Source organism: Pseudorca crassidens, chromosome 19 (assembly GCF_039906515.1).
Source record: "Pseudorca crassidens isolate mPseCra1 chromosome 19, mPseCra1.hap1, whole genome shotgun sequence".
NCBI lineage: Eukaryota > Metazoa > Chordata > Mammalia > Artiodactyla > Delphinidae > Pseudorca > Pseudorca crassidens.
Window position 1 is genome coordinate 23,303,848 of NC_090314.1, and position 19,587 is coordinate 23,323,434.

Sequence of the window (19,587 nt, forward strand, 5' to 3'; positions counted from 1 at the left end):
ACACACACACACACACACACACACAATTTGGTATTTTTAAATGTCCTTTGCTTGACCTCATCCTCTGGAAGAAAGAAAACAACTTTACAGGGTTATCTCCTCACAATCCAGTAAGGTAGGTGCTATGTTTATTCCTGTTTTACAGATGAGGAAACTGAGGTGCAAAGAGGTGAAGTCATTTGCCAAAGGTTTCACAGACTGTAACGGCAGAGCTGGACTTAGAGTAGACAAAACCACATGTAGGTCAAAGCTAGTGCTGTTTTAACAGCGCCCCCGTCCCCATCCCCCGAAGTATGTTTTCCTACTATGACATGTTTTTTTTTAATTTTTTTAAATTATTTATTTATTTATTTTATATTTAGGCTGCACCGGGTCTTAGTTGCTGCACGCAGGATCTTCATTGAGGCATGTGGGATCTAGTTCCCTGATCAGGGATTGAACCTGGGCCCCCTGCATTGGGAACATAGAGTCTTAGCCACTGGACCACCAGGGAAGTCCCCCTACTGTGACATGGTTTCCTTGAGAAAAAGAAACAACACAACGTCTGGCCCATTTCTGTATGACTCTGCAGCACCCACCGTTGTCACTCAACACATGATGACGCTTGGGGTGAGGGTGTGGCAGAATTTAGAATTCCAGCAGTAAAACCTGGGTGTATGTGAGCTATGAACCTCATGAACCATCTGGGATTTCCCTGTGCCTACACAACTGGACGAAGTGGGTTTGCTGCCTAGGATTTCTGGATATAGAGTCTCAGGATTCTATAGACAAAGTTCCCCACTCCCAGAGGCCCAGTCCAGTACTGCCTGCCTCCCTCCATGCCCAGGTGCCTTTGTATCACCATCAATCTCCTCCTTCCTAGGGCAGGTCCGAAGGGCACCGGTGGTGAGCATTCTGAGATTTTCAGAGAAGGGCAGGGCTGCTGTAACCACAGAGCCTTAGCCCAAGGGGTGTTGTAGTCTCTTCCTTGACTCTATCCACTCCTGACATTGGCCCTGGGCAGCAGCAGCCTCAGATCAAGGGGGAGGCTGGCCCCTAATTGTTACACTCTCTGACGATTATGAAGTCAGCTCATTGCACTCCCATCCCACCCAAACTAAGGGTGTGTCCTCTGCCTCCAGTTTCTCTCTGCTTCCTGTCAGCTTGGTAGTCCTGCATGGTGACGGCTGTGGTCCCAAACAAGGTAGATGGCATCAGAGACACTCTATAAACTGGGAGATGGGGAGGAGACCACACTGAAGAAGGAAACCCTCAACATTTTGAACGCACTCAATCAAATGTTGAAGCCCTTTCCAAACCCCAAGTCTATGAACAGGACCGTCACTACCAAAGGACTCACATTTTCCTCAGGGGGCAGTTTGGTTAACTTCTTGGAGGAAGGTGCCATCCATCTACCGTAAGACACAAGTCTGGTCCTTTTCTCCTTTCTAAAACCAGACCTGGGGGGTGGGGGTGGGAAGAGGGGCTTGAAGAGGCAGTACTTCCTTGACTTATCACAGTCACGACTCCCAGGGAAGAGCATGTGTGCAGGTTGCCTATGGAGTCCTGACCTCTGATCAGGTTCTTGGAGGCATGCCGTCCTCCGCCTCTGGGAGGCCTTTCAGGATTAGTCAGAGATTTCCTGGCGGTGCTTGTCATCCTGCTTTGTCCTTGTCATCCTGCTTTGTCCTCATCACCCCCACACAGACCCCCTGCCCCCTCCACTCCCCACGGCTCCTTTGCCTCATCCTCCCTATTGTACCTTCACCTGCCTGGTTATGTGCCCCCAGTAGCCTGCCTGCCTTCAGATTGAGGTTTGCTGTTCCTCCTCAGTGATTCTGGGTTTCTTTTACTTCATTTCACAAAACTCTTTGAGCACTTACAAGGTATCTGGCCCAAGGTTAAGTTCTGAGAATGCAGAGCCAGAAAGCACAGTCTCTGCCTTCAAGGAGCTCCCAGCCTGGGGTGTGTGTGTGTGTGTGTGTGTGTGTGTGTGTGTGTGTGTGCATGTGTTTGTGTGTTGGGGGGCTATCAGGCAAGAACTGAGAATATTACAGCATGGTCTGTGCTATGACGGGACAACTGGAGGAACCAGAGGAGGCTTAGTTTAGCTTGGGAGGAGGTGAAGTTAAGGGAAGCTTCATGGAGCAGTTGACTCTCATAGGAAGGGAAGGAATTAGCCAGTGGAGGGATGGTGGTGTGGGTTGATGTGGACTGAGGGAACTGTCTGCCGGGAAGTTTCATGGGTGTGTGACCTGGGCAGTCACACACAGCCCGACACTTAGAAGTGCCCTGTGCTTAGTTTAATGCTCAGATGTCACTGTCCTGAAATTCTTAATAATTTCTGAAGAAGGGGTCCTGATTATATGAAAGAGATATGGTGTCCACTCCCTAAGGGACCTGTAAGTAAGCAGGTATGGCTAAAGTGATGGATGCTTGTAGGAAACTTCCTGGTATGGGGTGAAAGTCTTGGGCTAGGAGCCCAAGTTTAAATCCAAGTTCTACCATTTAGATATAGGGCCATAGACAAGTTAAATAAGATCAGGGACCCTCGGTCCCTCATTTGTAAAATGGGGCAAACACCATCCAGCAGGGCTACTGTGAAGATCACTAAGGCTGCCTTCCACGTCCCTTCAGCACTGGTGTTTCCAGTCAGTAAGTCTAAAATAGAGATGCGTTAAGACAATCTATAGTAAAACTGACATCCATACCCAGACTCTTCAGCCTATAAAGGGCCTTGGTGGGGGAATCATCTATTCCAAGCATCCACCGAGGGCTAACATAGGAGGTTTGGGCTGATCAGGATTTCTCAGGGCGAGGTTGATGGGGCTGGAACTCAAGGAGGAAAAATTTGGCCTTGATCAACCAACCATGAAGCTGGGGGCTGTCCTGGCATAAGGGATGTAAGGGTGTGTGTAGGTTGCTGGATCTGGCTAGAGCAGCCCGGGGAGAAGGGGGACGAAGCAGTGGAGGGGAGCCAGAAAGCACACGGGGCAGATGGGAGCTGTGTAGCGTGGGGCCCAGGAGATCTGGGTTCTGGTTCCAGCTCTGCCATGGACTTATCGTGTGACCTTGGTCAAGGTGCTTGGTCCCCAAAGGCCTTGTGACCACTCTCTCCAGACAGGGTTCTTCAGACTGAGAGTTGTGACCCATGAGTGGGTCAGGAACTCATTCTGGTTGGTGGAGACCAGTATTACAAAAATGAAATAAAATAGAATTGAAAATTTCAAAGCACATCACACATAGAGTAAGGATTGGTTTGTGAAACATTTTAGTTACATGTGTATGTATGAGTATACTAGCTTGCCAAGAAATATGTATTTCCTACTTTGGCTTAAGAGAAAAAAAAGATTTGAAAGCCAAATGTTTTGGATTCTGTACTTCAACAGCAAAACCTTTTAAAGAGCAGGGAAATATGTACAAGGTTTTTCTTTGTAATAGCAAAGAATTGGTTAGAATACAAATATCCATGTAATAGAAAACATACAGCAGTTAAAATGATTGAACCAGAGCAGATTAATCTAAAATATACAATGTTTTAAGTAAAAAACAGCAAGCTACAAATGGGTATGTACTGAATGATAACATTTATTTATATAAAGTTTAAAAATATGCAAACTAATAACATATGAATGTAACAAACCTATAAAAACACATGGGGAATAATAAATACAAAATTTTAAATTTACTGCACAAGCTACCTCTGAGTGGGAGGATGAGGAGAGAGGTGGAGGAGTGAAGTATACAGGGGCCTTTAACTGCACTGATAAAGATTTAGTTCTGGGCTTCCCTGGTGGCGCAGCAGTTGAGAGTCTGCCTGCCAATGCTGGGGATACGGGTTCGTGCCCTGGTCCAGGAGGATCCCACATGCCGCGGAGCGGCTGGGCCCGTGAGCTCATGGCCGCTGAGCCTGCGTGTCTGGAGCCTGTGCTCCGCAACGGGAGAGGCCTCAACAGTGAGAGGCCTGAGGACCACAAAAAAAAAAAAAAAGATTTAGTTCTGACCTGGGCTGGATGGTGGCTAAATGGAAGTTTAATATATTATAGTATGTTCATTTCCAGTTTTATTGAGACACAATTGAATTTTAACAATGCATTAGTTTAAGGTGTACAACATGATTTGATAATTGTATATATTGTTAAATCATTACCTTAGTAAGCCTAGTTAACATCCATCACCACAGTTACAAATTTTTTGTGTGTGTGATGAGAACTCTTAAGATCTAATCTCTTAGCAACTTTCAAATATACAATACAATATTGTTAATTATAGCCACCATTTTGTACATTACATCCCCATTAATATATTACTCTTGATATCTTGGAGTGTGTCTGAAAGCTTTCATAATTTAAAAAATTTAGAATGGAAGAAAAAAGTTTTTGAGAATTCATCCCAATATATATATATTTATCTGTACTGTTAATTTTTACATGCTATATATTAATACATATTGTTAAATGTTATAAAACCTAAGTAAATAAATTAGTAATTACATAATAAACAATAGTGAATAAATATTAATAAAACTTAATTTATTATTTTTCTTTTAGATACTTTTAGATATTTTTCCATATCCTGGTAGATCATTATGGTCATTCCCTGGGGTGTTTGCACCCCACTTTGGTGGAAGGACTTAAAGTTTCAGCAGTGTTTCTAAAAATGTGGTTCTCAGAACGCTTGCATCAGAATCATCTGAGGATCTTATTAAAGATGCTTTAGCAGCTTCCCCAGTCCCATTCCATCTGGGGACCAGGGACCAGGAATATGCATTTTTCACTAGTAAGTGTCCTCGTAAGTTTGATGCACTGCTGCAGAGCAAGAATGTTCTGAGCTGCTCAGAAGCACCTGGGGGCGCTGGGTAAGTTGTGCCCAAGGCCTGCCCGCCAGGAGCTTCCAGGCAGCAGGGGCCGGGGTGGCCTCCTTCGTCTGTCTCACCTGTCTCCCCTCCCACTCCAGGAAGCAGATGCCAATGGAGGATTCTGAATGCAGCTCTGATGACACCAGCATCTCCCCCATGTCATCCACTTTGTTGAATCCCATCAAATTGGCCGTGACCCAGCCCAGTAGCAGCTTCTTTGCAGGGATGCTGGAGGGCGAGCTGAACAAACTCAGCTTCTCCTCGATGGACAAGAGTACAGAAAAGGGGGACCTGGCCCTCTGCCCCCAGTCTAAGTCCCAAATAGCCCCTTGTGGCCTGCTGGACCTTGACAACCCTGAGGTGGACACAGACACCTCCTCAACGCCCTCAGAGTCCTCTGTGGTCCTGGATGTGCCGGAGGCGCCCTTCATCTATGAACACACGGTCAGCGATTCCATGGCTGTGGTGCGTTTTCCCCTCCTTGTGCATTTGGTAAAGGCTTAATGGCTGCCCCCAACGTGCCAGGCACTGAGCTGAGCTCACTGGGGAGTGTGAAGATGCCTGCATCCCGACCTCAAGAACTCCAGCACAAGCTAGAGAGGGCTCAATGCTGTAGGAAAAGTTCAGATCAAGTGCCAATAGGGATTCAGAGGGAAAGAAATATTATTTCCAGGTGCAGAAATAAGCTTTGGTGGCATTTAGTAACATTTGAGCTGGGACACAGAGGTCGGATTAAACATCTAGACATGGGGAAAGGCATTCCATGGAGGGCTGACACTAGCAGAGGCTCACAGGTGGGAAAGTATGGAAGGAAACACCTAGGTCCAATCCAGGGCTTCTCATACTTTCCTGTGCCTGCGGATCTGATCATCAAACCGATAAGATTCCTGGGCTTCAACCCTAGAGGTTCTGATTCAGTAGGTCTAGGGTGGGGCCTGAGACTCTGCACTGCTAACATTCCCAGGTGGTGTTGATGGCCCATGGACCACATGTCGAGTAGCACTGTTCTAGATACAGGGAGGGAAGAGAGCAGGAGTTAGTCTGGGGTCACTTTCCAGAGGTCCTTTAACATTACGCTACGTTATAGATTTTTCAGTAAGCAATAACGATTAGCTTTTTGCAAAGCTTTATATCAGGTGATAGATGCAATTTGAGCTATATTTTGGAAGATGAATCTGGAAGTCCCATTGTTGGATGGCCTAGAGCAGTGTTTCTCAGTGTGGTCCCTAGACCGCCAGTAGCATCAGCATCATATGGCAACTTATTAGAAATTTAAATTCTCGCTTTCCCTACCCCCGACTTGGGCCTCCTGAATCGGAAACTGGGGGCAGGGGCCAGCGGTCTGTGTTTTTGTTTCTTTTTTTTTTATAAATTTATTTATTTATTTTATTTTTGGCTGCGTTGGGTCTTCGTTGCTGTGCGCAGGTATTCTCTAGTTGCAGCGAGCGGGGGCTACTCTTCATTGTGGTGCACGGGCTTCTCATTGTGGTGGCTTCTCTTGTTGCAGAGCGTGAGTTTCAGTAGTTGTGGTGCACGGGCTTAGTTGCTCTGCAGCATGTGGGATCTTCCCAGATCAAGGATCGAACCCGTGTCCCCTGCATTGGCAGGCGGATTCTTAACCACTGTGCCACCAGGGGAGTCCCCAGCGGTCTTTGTTTGAACAAGTCCTCCGGGGTATTCTGATGCACACCAGAGTTTGAGAACCACTAGCCTAGTTAGAGGAGAAACTGGAAATGGGAGAAAAGACAGGTGACAGTAGGGCCAGGAATCTGCAGTGTTATAAAAACTCTCTGAGATCCTGGCTTGGCAACCACTGTTGTAGTACAAAGTGTATGGACTCTGGAGCTATTGGTTTGAACCCTGGCTCTGCCACTTAACTGCTGTGTGAACATGGGCCAGCTACTTCCTCTCTCTGAACCTGTAATCCCATCTGCAATGAGTGAGGTGGACGAGATGATGGCTAAGGTCCCTTTCAACTGACACACAGTCTAGAATATGGAGTGAGGGTACACTCTGAGGTTGGTGAGGTTGCCCAGGGAGAGTTGCTCATGCTTTGGGCTGGTGGGGCCATATTTAGTGTTGGGAGTGCCTAACACTTTCCATCAGCTCTACCTCAGCTCCAGCAGGAGCAGGGATGGGAGTGGGGTCTTCTGACCCACATTGTGAGGGATGGCGGGGTGGTGAGGGGAGGCCAGGCCAGGCCAGGTCTGAGGAAGCCTCGGGGGTTCTCTTCCCCTAGATTTCCTGGACCTACGCCCCAGGCAAGCAGCGGGTCAATTTCTACCAGGTCCTGTTGCAGGAGATGGTCAGGAAAAATGATAGTGAGATGCCCAAGGCAAAGAATCACCCATGGATCTTCGATAAGATCATGAGCACCACCGTCAAGCTGATGAATCTGAAGACTAACACGAGTTACTGCCTGACTGTTCGCGCAGCCAACACCGCTGGGGTGGGGAAGTGGTGCAAGCCCTACAAAGTGAGCCCTGGGAGAAGGCAGGCCCGAGGGGTGTGGACCAGGGGTTTTGGAGGTTGGAAACACCCCTATACCCCCACGACTCGTCCTCCTGCTGGCTCTTCTTCTCCCTGGGCAAATAAGCCTCAATTCCAGGCCACTCTCCTCTGGGAGGGTTCAGGGTTCAGCCACTTTGGGGCCCACTGGGAATGCAAATTGATCTTTTCATTCATCTCTAACGAAAGTCTCCCAAAGCCATTGGTTTCTGGATTCTTCAACTTAGTATCAATAATTGTGAGTGGGTCAGGAGTCAAGGGCATTGAGGGTAAGAGAGGGAAGAGTCTAAAGCGGGACAAAGAAGGAACAGCCTGGGGGTGGGCAGGAAAGGCCCCAGTAAAGACAGCACACAACTGGCGAGGCACAGGTTTGAATCATGCCTCTTCCTGTTCCTGGTGTCAATGAATAGGTTGGTAAGGCTGTCGGACACCCCATTTAGCAGACAAACGAGGGGGTGGCAGAGTCGAAGAGGTGAGCTCAGGGTCAGGAGTTCTGAGGACTTTGGTTTATTTCAGTTTGCAACCGTTGATACAGACTTGACCAGCTTCCCCGAGAACAATCCTATCCAGATCACCGTGCAGCGCAAGAAACCCCAGCGGAAAACCATATCCATGGGGTTGGAGGACATGCGGAGGCTAGAAGATCTGGAATACCTCTTTCCCTACTAAGGGGGAGGGCCCCAGGAAGCCCCTTAACTACTTTCAGCTTCGGCCCAGGGCCCTTAGGAACCGGAACCATGGAATGTACCAGCAGCATCAAGCCAGGGAACCGCTGACCACCCTGCTGGTCCCGGGCCTGGGGCTGAGGCCAGGTGGGAGCTCCATTCACCTGGAGACACCACAGGCCAGGCCAGGTCAGATCAGCCTCCACTGCCCATAGCTGCTAGGCTTCCTTCCCCAGATCTGGGCCGGTCCAGGTCCCTCATTAAAACCTGCAGGTCACCCAGCACCTTGGAATTCTGTTTCATGTCACCAACAGCCTCAGTTGGGCTGCTGCCACCCACCCTCCTGGCTTCTGCCAGGACCAAGAGTCCAGTTGGGTCAGGGGATGGGGCAATGAGATGACATCACCCTTTCCCCATGGGAGGAGGAGATGGTCCTCAAAGATTAAAACACACACCAGGAAAAAGAGCAATGTTGGACAGAGGTAGCGACAGCCTGCACACTGTCAGCCTCAGACTTGAGCTCTGGGGGACATGATGCAAAGTGCACAAGCTTTGAGGGGAGGGTCTGACTTAATTCTGTCTCTTCCTGGATGTGAGGGTACAGGCAAACCACTTAAGCTTCTTGGGCTCAATTTCCTCATCAAAAACATGGGGACGTGGTCTGACCCTTCCAGGTTCGGCTGCAGGGTTACTGTGAGGGTCACGTGAGAGCACAGAACAGTGCCTGGCACCGAGTAGGACCTCAGAACCCACTGTCTCCCTCGGCCCCTCACGCAGCCCCCCTGCAGAGACCGGCCAGGTGGAAGCCAAGAACCACAGCCAGGCGACGATTTAACAGCACAGATGGGGCGGGGGAGGGTGAGAAGCAGCAAGATGTCAGAAGTGCTGTGGCCCCGAGCGGTCCATACAAGGATGGTTTGGAAGCCAACCTGAGTAGATGCACCTTGGTATTGGGAGAGAAAGTGGACGCAAGACGCACGGAGGGCAAGATCTGCACCAAAGGTTTGAGGATGTCCTGGTGGGGATTCCCTTCACTGTGAGTCTTCACGGGGCAGAGAACCATCCTCCCCATTACACCACCCCCACTTCCTCCAGAGCTCCCACCACTGCACGGCCTGTTAGAGGGAACCCTCCGGGACAGCCGCTGCCTTCCTCTCTGTGCTGCGAGAGCCCAGCAGGGCTGTCTGAGGCCGAGGAAAGCACCCCAGAGCAGCACTGACCAGCACAAGTCCTTGTGATGGTCAAAGTGTCCTCTATCTGTGCTGTCCAAATCAGTAAGTAGCCCTGAGCTAGTGTGACAACTGCATTTCTAACTGGACCGAATTCTAGTTAATGCAAACATCTTCATGTGGCTGGTGCCAGCAGAATGGACAACACAGCCTTACATCATCCTCTGGCCACTAACATACTGGCTTCAGCCCATCTCCCCAGCCTCAGCTGGCCTCTCCCTCGTAGGCACGGTGGGAAGAGGGGAAAGGCGACTTCCTGATCAGCATGGTTTTGGTGCAGCCCAGAGGGAGGGGCTAGACAAGCTGACTTAGCATAGTCCTCAGTAAAGCCCTGAGAACCTGGGACAAGAAATCATAACCCAAACACACAAACTATAAGTTATTTATTTGGTCACAGAATCTGGGGTCTGACCCTAAATAGGCGGCATTTAGGAAAGGAGGCAGGGGCAGCAGTAAGGGCCAGTCATCGCTCGGCCTCCCCTGTGCTGGCATCAGCGAGCTACCAAGTGATGGCCAAGGGCTGAGCTCAGTGAGAACCTCCCACGACCTTCGACCTCCTGCTCTGGGGAGGGACGCTACTGGGGTCTGTCCAAGGACGGCAGGCCACGCTCATTCTCAAGGTCATCACCCCGGCCTTTGGTCTCCATCAGGGCAGACAGCTGGCAGAGGCTGAGTCCAGGTGGGGATCCTTGGGATTTCTCATCTCCTCCATCTGTGGAGAGAGGGACGGAACAGGATGGGGATGCCACCTCGGGAAAGGGAGGCACCATACAATCCCAGAAGCCCACTAAGGGGAGAGCTTGTGGTCCCCCCTCGGTCTACTCCCCCTGCCCCGGCTACTGTCCCTGCTCCAGCCACCCGAACTTAGGCCAGGCGCCCACCACTGCCTCGGCCAGGACCTCATCCAGGGGCCTGGCCCCTGCGATGCCCACCAAGGCTGTCCAATGACAAACAGTGGCAATCCTTTACAAGTACACAACCCTCAGGTTCCAAAGTGTATTCACCTATCTTTGATCCTCCTGTCTCCTGGTAAGTCCCAGGAGACAGGTGAACCAAGCTCTCCACGACTGCACACTGAAAGGCAGAACAAGGATTTGACCTAGGTCACAGGACTCCAAAATCCAGTGTGCTAAGAACTACCGCCTCACGCTGGAGGCTACTGTCTCGGGACAGTGTGGGCACCTGGAGAGCCCTTGGAACTCTACACCATAGGGGACGGTCACAAAGGGCAGGAGAGCCGCCACCTCCCCCAAACTCACATCCGGAGGCATTTGTCCTTTCCACCACTTGCCACTCTCTGGCCATCTGGACTCCAGTCGACAGCGTATACCTGAAGGGAGGAGGGGGAGGGGGACGGTGGCACAGTGAGGAGGGTGGGGAGGAGGGCCAGGCTTCAATTCCCTCTCAACCACTTGCCCACGAGGGTCGGCCGCACCTCATCCGCATGGCCTGGCAGGTCTGTGGCCAGCTTCTGGGCCTTCACATCCCACACCTTCAGTGTGCTGTCACTGCTGCCACTGACCAAGAGCCGGCTGTCGGCCGACCATGCAATCTGGTACACGGCAGCCACATGGCCACGCAGGGAGGCCAGGTACCTGGGCCAGGGGAAGGAAGATGAGGATGGATATGAGATCTTCAAACACGCCTGAAGGGTCCTCTATGCCCACAGCGGTGGTTCTCAACCTTGGCTGTGTGTCAGGTTTACCTGGGAACTTTTACAAAATCTCACTGTCTGGTCCCCACCCCAGACCAATTTAATCTTTATCGGTCATTACGATGCTGTAAAACTTCTCCAAATGAGTTGCTTCTAGAATGCTTCTTGCCAGGCCTCCATACCTGCTCAACTTTGCAAGCCTCAGAATCCAATGCAGCCGTCTGCTTAGCCCATCTGCACGATACCACCCTCCCCCAACCACCATGACAGGTGCCTGCTGACAGGTGGCATGGAGAAACAGTGGGCCAGGCCCACCTGGAACCTGGTCGGGACAGACTGGCTGTATCTGCTGGTGCCAAGTCGTTGGGCCTCTCTGAGACTCAGTTTCCTTATCTTAAAAAGAAACCAGGGCTTCCCTGGCGGCGCAGTGGTTAAGAATCCACCTGCCAATGCAGGGGACACAGGTTTGAGCCCTGGTCCGGGAAGATCCCACATGCTGCGGAGCAACTAAGCTCGTGCGCCACAACTACTGAGACTGCGCTCTACAGCCTGCGAGCCACAACTACTGAGCCTGTGAGCCACAACTACTGAAGCCCGCGTGCCTAGAGCCCATGCTCCGCAACACGAGAAGCCCGCGCACCGCAACCAAGAGTAGCCCCCACTCGCCACAACTAGAGAAAGCCCACATGCAGCAACGAAGACCCAACGCAGCCAAAAAAAAAAAAAAAAAAAAAAGAAACAAAAGAAACTGAATGATCTATTTCACAGGGCTGTGTTGTGAAAATACACGGAGACTGACACATAGGTGCCCCTTCGGCCTCAACAACGGTTTCCTTGCTCCTTTTCTCGCCCATGCCTCTGCCTCTCCTCCTAACTAACTGCAAGGGCACTGTGCCTCGTCATAGCAGTGCTTCTCAGACTTGAAAGGTGACCTTAAAATGCAGGTCATCTGATCCCCAAGGTCTGGGATGGGGCCCAAGGTTCTGCATTTCCATCAAGCTCCCAGGTGATGCACTGGCTCACTTTGAGGAGGGCCAGATAAAGACTGGACCACAAACCTACACTTGTGTTGCATCCCCAGCCCTTGGCCAGCTTTTTTTTTTTTGGCCATGCTGTGCGGCTTCCAGGATCTTAGCTCCCCAACCAGGGATCGCATCCCTGGCAGTGAGAGCACAGACTCCTAACCACTGGACCGCCAGGCAATTCCCTTGGCCAGCTTTAACATCATTTCTCTCCCTAGATATGAAAGAAACTAGCATTTTCAGCGCCCACTTAGTGATGGTGCTAAACAGACCACTTCATTTAATCCTTGTAACAAAGCAGAGAGGTAGGGGGTCTGCACATTCAGAAGAGGAAACAAGAGGCTCAGAAAACCCAAACACTTGCCAGGGCCACACAGCTAGGAAGTGGCAGAGCCAAGCTCCTTCCGGAGGAAGAGCGTCACTCCTCCCCTCCCCACGCCCGCCACTCACTTGCCCGTCCTGCCATCCCACAGCTTGATAGACTTGTCAAAGGAGGCGCTGGCGATGACGCGTGAGTCCGCGGAGAAGAGCACCTGGTTGATGAGGGCCTGGTGCCCCGTCATCCGTGCCAGGGGCTTCTTGTTCTCCGCTGGGGACCACAGGAACAGGGTGAAGTCATCTGAGCCAGATACCAGCCTCTCTGGGCCCCGGCCCTGGGGAGGCACAAAGCGCACATGGTCTCAGAGAGGACAGCCTGACCTCGGCAGCGAACACACCACTGACTGCTCAGTACCAGCACGGAGTCCAGGACTGCAGAAAGGAGGCTGGTTACTCCCCCCAAAGGGAGACTTCATGAACATGGGACAGGACCATTTCTATGACGTATAATTACAAGAAGAAGCAAGGTACAGAGTGGTGTGTTAAAAAGGGGAAGGAGGGCTTCCCTGGTGGCGCAGTGGTTGAGAGTCCGCCTGCCAATGCAGGGGACACGGGTTCGTGCCCCGGTCCGGGAAGATCCCACATGCCGTGGAGTGGCTGGGCCCGTGAGCCATGGCCACTGAGCCTGTGTGTCTGGAGCCTGTGCTGCGCAACGGAAGAGGCCACAACAGTGAGAGGCCTGCGTACTGCAAAAAAAAAAAAAAAAAGGGAAGGATTTTACATGTGGGCTTGTATACGCGTGTGTATCTGTACTGTGTGTAGTGTACACATATATGTGTATGTGTATACATAACGTCTCTGGCAGGAGACACAAGACACTGGTAGCACTGGATGCTTCCAGAAGGCACGGATGAAGGTGCAACAGAGATGAGAGACTTTCCACCATCTAAAATGGCCCCTACTGCTTTGTGTTCTCTGCATTTAAAAATATTTCTTTTTTTCTTTTGGCCATGCCGTGCAGCATGCAGGATCTTAGTTCCCGACCAGGGATCGAATCCCGGGCCCTTGGCAGTGAGAGCGCCGAGTCCTAACCACTGGACCACCAGGGAATTCTCCTTTTTGTTTTCCTTGAACCTTAGACCATGTGAATGTGTTACTGAAACTAAATAAAATAAAAAAGAGAGGTACCTGAGGATTGCAAATAAACAGATAAGCAAACAAAACAAAATGAAATAAAATGATCCCCAGCACATTATGGTTTTTAGGATTGTAAACTAGGATTATCAGAACAACTTTCCGGAAAAGGTACGTTCTGAGCTGGGGCTAGAAGGGAGAAGGGCTGAGTGTCTGCAGTGTTTTGGGGACGAGGAGAAGAAGCGCATAGAGCTGGCGGCGCTGGCAGATACTCACCCGCACGAGGCTGTAGCGGCTCAGAGCTCTCTCCTTTAACTCCTGCACTGTGTCCAGGTATCGAAGGAGAGAAGGAACAAGGCTGATGAGAAAATCCAACACAAAGTGCAAGTACCCGCCCCCCCAGCCTAGGTCCGCCTCTCGCATGTTAAGCTTGAGAATTGGCTCCTTCCCCCCCCACCTCCCGCTCACTCACAGGACCCTCGGAGGTCTTGGGCATTAACTGAGGCCTCGGCTGGGTCAAAGGCCCCCGTGCGCAGGGCGTAGTCGGTGCTGAGGGCCATGGTGTTCACCCAGTGGCCATGGCCTTGCAGAGTCCGGCACAGCACGCCCTAGGGCGAAGGGAGACAGGTCAGACACACACAGAGCAGTCTCCACCCCTGGGAACATGCACCCCCAGATCAGCCCCAGAAGATGGGCACTGTGGGACTCAGAAGCAGGGCCCTCATTCACTGTGATCTGAATCAAATCACCCCTCTAGGCTCAAGTCTCTCCTCATTTGTAAAATAAGGGTACCAGCCCAGAGCACTGTTTCTGGAAATATGTTTCACAGAAGGGAAATGTCACAAAAAAGGGCTCTAGTCAAATAAGTTTGGGATACGGCAGGTTCGATAAACCTAAATAGTATTCCTATAGCAGGAAATTTCCAGAGCCTGGCCATGCTAAGGGGTCCTGGAACCTCCGCTATAATGCAGCACCAAACCATAGGACCCCCGTTCCCGAAGCACTTCCCTAACCACCCAGGAAACAGTGGTCAACCTCCCTGGCCCAAGATTTCCCCAGGCTGGTTTCGAGCCTCTCCCAGCTCTTACATCATGAGCCCTCCAGACTTTGATGGTGCGGTCCTGGGAGGCGGAGTAGAGAAGCCCGTCCCCTCCCCACCGGAGACAGGTGACTGACTGTGTGTGCCCAGTGAGGATGCGCTCACAGCGGCCCGCAGCCGTGTCCCAGACCCGCACGCTGCCGTCCTTGGAGCTGCTGGCCACGTAGCGGCACTCGGGGTTGCTGGAAAGAAAGGGGGACGTGCCCTCACTTCTGACCTGGCAACGTCTGTCTTCCAACACTGCCTCCCGATCCCCAGCGCGAAGACCAGGGATGATGTCTCGACAGCTTCCTGACCCCAAGATCTGGCTGCGCTGCAAGGTGGCTCTCAGGCCCCGTGATGAGCACCACCGCCCTCCCCCCGCCCCGCCCGCGCAACACAGGTGCAGAAGACCTTCCCCACTGCCTGCCACGCTGTCACTGCCAGTCAGACTGCCTGCCCTGTCCCCTCACATAAGACTCCTCTGCACCAAGCAGGGGAGGGCTACGGCTTTGAAGCCCTGGCTCCTCAATCACCCAGCTGTCAGTGTCACTCACGCATGGAGGGGCTCCCAGCTCAGGGCTGTGATCCACTTGCTGTGGCCGGCAAGGGTCCTGCCCACTTGCTTCCCTGTGCTTGGGTCCCACAGGAGAATCTGAAGGACAGCAGCTCATCGAAAATAACCCTCCCCACCCTTCCCCTGGTCCCACCAAGGGTCCCCCGCCCATCGCCCCTGCTCACCCCTCCCCGAAGACCCCAGAACCTGATTCTGACCCATCTTGCAGGAAGGGAGCCCCAGAATCCCTGCCTAATTACCCTGACCATCTACCTGGCCATTCTTGCAGCCTGAAGCCAGCTTCTTGCCGTCTGGGGACCAGGATATGCTAAGGACCCAGTGTCTGTGTCCTAAGAAAGCAGTGGGGGAGAAAGGGGGACCACACCTTTCTTTATCCCTGTTGCCTAGCAACGCCTGGCACCCTGCAGAAACTCCTTAGCTAGCTGCTGAAAAATTGAACGATCGAACAGAAGAGATGAGGCTTCCTAGGCAAAGGGAGAATCCTTCCCAAGTGCTAGGGCCATGCATCGCCGCACAGATAACACTGCCACTTTCTAGTAGTTCCTTATGTGCTACGTGATATAAAGTTCTTCCACACACATCAGTCCTACAATTCTCATGACAGCTCTAGAGTATGGGGCAAAGCAAGAAGTATCACCCCATTCTCCAGATGAGAAAACTAAAGCTTAGAAAGGAAGCAAGGCCTACCTACAAGATCACCCAGCTAGTGTGAGGTCCCCAGGCCAGCAGCATCAGCAATGCCTGGGAACTTGAAACGCAAATTTCAGGTCACACCCCAGACCTAAGGAGACAAAATTCTGGGGGTGGGACCCAGAAATCTATATTTTAACAAGCCCTCCAGGTGATTCTGATGCACGTTCTAGTTTGAGAACCACTATGGCAGAGACTGGATTTAAGCCTGGTTCTCCTTGCTACCAGGCAGTTAGCCCCTGCCCACAACCCCACGCTGACTCTTCCGTCCAGTCTCTGCTTGTTTGTAAGTGGCTGGCAGGGCTCAAGGGTAAGGTCTCTACCTAGGAACAGGCAGCCACTAACTGGATGTCAAGGGGCTGGAATGTGCTCTGGGCCTCCTCTCCTCCTCAGGAACTAAAGAGCTGAGTGAATCAGCCACCCGCCACTGCGTTAAAACCCCCTAAGTGGGTAACTGGGTACTGACCCTGGCATGTGAAATGTGGTGTCTCAGTGCTGATATCCCAGAAGCGCACAGTAGTGTCTCCAGAGCCACTGGCCAGGTACCTGGGGAAGAAGAGAGGCCACCTGACCTCTGCAGTGAGGACAAGGGGTGGGGCACACCGGAAACACTGCACATGTACATTCCTGCTGCCTAGTAAATCATCTTCTGGGAACAGAATCTGGGACTGGAATTTTCTCTTATGAGAAGGACAAATATAACACGGATGCCATCTGGGAGAAGACCCCAGGAAGCCATTTCTCTCCTTGTCCTTCCTAAATGGAATGGCCACAGTCAAAACCAGATTTAAAGCTTCTTACTATCCTCATAGGATTGTGAGAAGCAAATAAACCCTATTTCTCAGGTGAACAACTAACTCAGAGAGAGGTTAAATGACTTGACCAGGTCACATGGCTAGGAAGGGACAGAGGTGAGCTTGCAGCTCAGATCTCCTGAGGTCAAGTCCAGGAAGGGCTCTTCCAAGGCAGGCATCCTTGACCTTTGGGGACCAAACTCCACCGGGGAAGTCCCTTACTTGCAACCTGAGCCCAAAGCTTGGGTCTATGGTGGGCAGCCGGAGGCCCCATTGAGCATAACTTGGGGGTCCCCCCACCCCCGCCAGCAGTTGCACCCACACTCTCCTCCATGACTCTGCAGCTGTCCTTACTTTCCTGTAGGGCTGAAGGCCACAGAAATGACTGCCTCGCTGTGACCCTCCAAGGAGCTGGTGCAGCGGGTCACAGCACGAACCCTGAAGATAGCCTGTGGCTGGTAGACGATGTCAAGGACCTTCTCTGTCTCCACCGCCTGTGACTCCAGTGTGCTCCCCAGAGACGAGATGATCTCGGCATCATGGACATAGAAAGCCAGTGGCAGGGGATCCTCCTGGAGGACAACAGAAAAGAGAACCCCCCCATCAAAGGATGGGCAAGGCCATCTCCACCAGGGACCCCCACCCTCTGTGAGCTGTGGGCAGGCAACGCTTCCTACTTTTCAAGCCACCCTGCTTGGGTTACCCCCATCATTCGCCATTCAGCAAGACCTTTTTAATCCTTGAAGAGCGACTGCAAGACACACACCACTTCAAAATCCTGTATCTGAATCTCACAACCACCCTGGGAAGGAGGCATTAATATTGATAGATGAAAAAAACTGAGGCTCAGAGCAACTAAGTGATTAACGCAACGTCCTATTGCTAATGCCTAATTCAGGTTCTTCAGAAAGAAAACTAAAGTCCAGGATTAGGGTTAGTATATAGCATTATGCAGCGTTTTCTAAGCCACCAGACCATGCTGCATAATGTGTAAGAAGCATCCAAAAAGCTGACTGAAAAAGGTAGACCCTCTGCTTCACCCCAGAGTCTGTGTAGTAAGTCTTGGGTGGGGTCCAGGTATTGCATTTTTAAACAGCCTCCCACCCCTCAATAGAGGGCAGCATTCTGATAAACACCGGCTTAGGAGAGCATGAGTTTTAAATCTGACACTCGGCTTCCAACTCCCAATCTACCACCTACTGCGCAGTGCCAGACAAATAACTGAATGGTCTCAGGCAGCACTGTAAAATGGGGATATTAATGACAATGGGAATATAATGAGGAGCTGTGACAAGGAATCACTGTTACGATGCACCCAATGCGTTCAAAACGCGGTCTCTCTCCGCGGGTGAACTCGCGATGGTGGGCGCGTAAAGCGCTCTCACACTGATCACATCTTCCGATCCTCCCCAAGGCAGACGGCACCGCCGGGTTGTTATCACCCCTGTGGGAGAGTAGTGGGGATGTACCCGAGACCTTCGGTCTCCTGATTCCCTGCGTCCCCGACCAGGGCAGCGCCGCCCGCCCTCCGCCGGGCCCGCCGCTCACCTGGGCCAGCAGCGCGTTGCACACGAGCTGCAGCTTGTCCGGGGTGATGTCCACGGGCACGTCGAATGGGGAGCCCAGCAGCTGCCCGCCCTCATCCTGGAACTGCACTAGCAGTCGCTGCACGTCGCGCGTCGCCGCCTCGTCCTGTGTGGACAAGCGCGGCGGGCGTCATGCACGCCGCCCGGACCGAAGGGCCCTAACTTCCGCCTCCCTCCGGCCTCGGGGACCCCGGCCCGAGCGCCCAGCCGCGGCGCCCCCGCCCCCAGTCTGGCCCACCCACCGCCACCACCGCCGCCACCGCCGCCATCCTGTGACCCCACGTGGAAGGGAAAACTCCGGCGGGACGGAGCGCCGCCCCCGTGGTCCAGAGGTGCTGCAATCCGCCACATCGCCCTCTGGTGTTGAGGAGGGGAAGTGTCGCTCCGCGCCTGGCTTCAAATAAATGGATCAAATAAATTAATCATACTTGATGCGAGGCTTCCCTGGTGGCGCAGTGGTTGAGAGTCCGCTGGCGACACGGGTTCGTGTGCCGGTCCAGGAAGATCCCACATGTCGCGGAGCGGTTGGGCTCGTGAGCCATGGCCTCTGAGCCTGTGCGTCCGGAGCCTGTGCTCCGCAACGGGAGAGACCACAAGAGTGAGAGGCCCGCGTACCGCAAAAAAACAAAAAACAAACAAAAAAAAACAACTTGATGCGTACAGAAGCAAGAAATTCCTACAGTTTTCAACAGTGTAGAGCAATAACAATAATGATAATGATAACGATAGCAATGTATCAGGCATTGTTCTAAGTGCTTTACATATGTAACTCATTTAATTCTCACAACTCTTTTCACCCCATGTTACAGATGAGGAACTAAAGCAGAGTCGGACCAGGAGCGCTCTTACCGGAAACCGGGGATCTTCCTGTCAGTTCCTCTCTCTCTCTCTCTCTCTTTCTCGCTCTCTCTCCCCCCTGCATCCAGGGAGTCTCAAGCTCTGCCAATGCTGCCTCATGAACCTATCTAGAATCTGTTCTCTCCATCTCCACTGCCACACTCTGCTCTGAGTCAACCGTGGTCCCTACAATAGCCTCTTCACTTTCCTCCCTGTCTCTACCCTGCCTCCTCCTGTGCGTTCTCCACACAGCAACCAGAGTGACGTTTCAAACCAAAACTCTGGTCTGTTACTTTCTGTCCTAAAACCCTACAATGGCTCCCATTACAGGCAGGAAAAAATCAGACTCCTTATAATGGTGCACTCAGCCTTACCTCTCCAGCCACTCCTCTCACTTTAAGATCAAATCTTTCTGGCTATTTCTTAGTTCTTCCAAGTGCTTTTGCCCATGCTGTTTTCTGGAACTGGTACAGACCTGTGCACACACCCCCCCCACATTCATATGTTGAAGCCCTAACCCCCAGTGTGACTGTATTTGGAGATAGACTCTATGAGGATGTAATAAAGGTTACGTGAGGTCATAAAGATGGCATCCAAATTTGATAGGACTGGTGTCCTTATAAGAAGAAGAGGAGAAACAACAGCTCTCGTGTGCTCT

General features: G+C 51.8%; 2 protein-coding genes across 8 annotated transcripts; one reads left to right on the forward strand and one right to left on the reverse strand.

Moving 5' to 3' along the window:
- Positions 1-1,187: 1,187 nt before the first annotated feature.
- FNDC8 (fibronectin type III domain containing 8) lies at positions 1,188-8,014 on the forward strand. Its single transcript, XM_067716492.1, has 4 exons — positions 1,188-1,396; positions 4,936-5,302; positions 7,077-7,313; positions 7,862-8,014. The coding sequence occupies exons 1-4, from the start codon at positions 1,188-1,190 to the stop codon at positions 8,012-8,014; spliced, it is 966 nt and encodes a 321-aa protein (XP_067572593.1).
- Positions 8,015-9,605: 1,591 nt separating this feature from the next.
- On the reverse strand, positions 9,606-18,649 carry NLE1 (notchless homolog 1). 7 transcript variants are annotated; one of them, XM_067714109.1, is made up of 13 exons: positions 18,521-18,649; positions 18,055-18,198; positions 16,861-17,078; positions 16,179-16,258; positions 15,275-15,351; positions 15,003-15,100; positions 14,456-14,648; positions 13,840-13,975; positions 13,644-13,690; positions 12,366-12,568; positions 10,675-10,834; positions 10,499-10,569; positions 9,606-9,951 (listed from the first exon to the last, which is right to left on the reverse strand). In XM_067714109.1, the coding sequence occupies exons 1-13, from the start codon at positions 18,632-18,634 to the stop codon at positions 9,939-9,941; spliced, it is 1,554 nt and encodes a 517-aa protein (XP_067570210.1). In that variant the 5' UTR covers positions 18,635-18,649; the 3' UTR covers positions 9,606-9,938. The 7 variants fall into 7 exon arrangements, with proteins under 7 accessions (XP_067570210.1, XP_067570213.1, XP_067570212.1 ...); XM_067714112.1 differs by lacking the exon at positions 18,521-18,649 and adding an exon at positions 18,344-18,500 and having other exon boundaries at positions 16,179-16,279; XM_067714111.1 differs by lacking the exon at positions 18,521-18,649 and adding an exon at positions 18,335-18,489 and having other exon boundaries at positions 16,179-16,279.
- Between the last annotated feature and the right edge of the window lie 938 nt (positions 18,650-19,587).

Bases quoted from the DNA above. Each gene is read 5' to 3' on its own strand.
- FNDC8 (XM_067716492.1), top strand. From the start codon at position 1,188: ATGGCATCAGAGACACTCTATAAACTGGGAGATGGGGAGGAGACCACA. The intron at 5,303-7,076 runs GTGCGTTTTCCC...CTCTTCCCCTAG, and splicing joins TCAGCGATTCCATGGCTGTG to ATTTCCTGGACCTACGCCCC. The intron at 7,314-7,861 runs GTGAGCCCTGGG...GGTTTATTTCAG, and splicing joins AGTGGTGCAAGCCCTACAAA to TTTGCAACCGTTGATACAGA.
- NLE1 (XM_067714109.1), bottom strand. From the start codon at position 18,634: ATGGCTCACGAGCCCAACCGCTCCGCGACATGTGGGATCTTCCTGGAC. The intron at 13,691-13,839 runs GTGAGTGAGCGG...ACCTGGACACAG, and splicing joins CCAAGACCTCCGAGGGTCCT to TGCAGGAGTTAAAGGAGAGA. The intron at 12,569-13,643 runs GTGAGTATCTGC...GTGCCTCCCCAG, and splicing joins GCCGCTACAGCCTCGTGCGG to GGCCGGGGCCCAGAGAGGCT.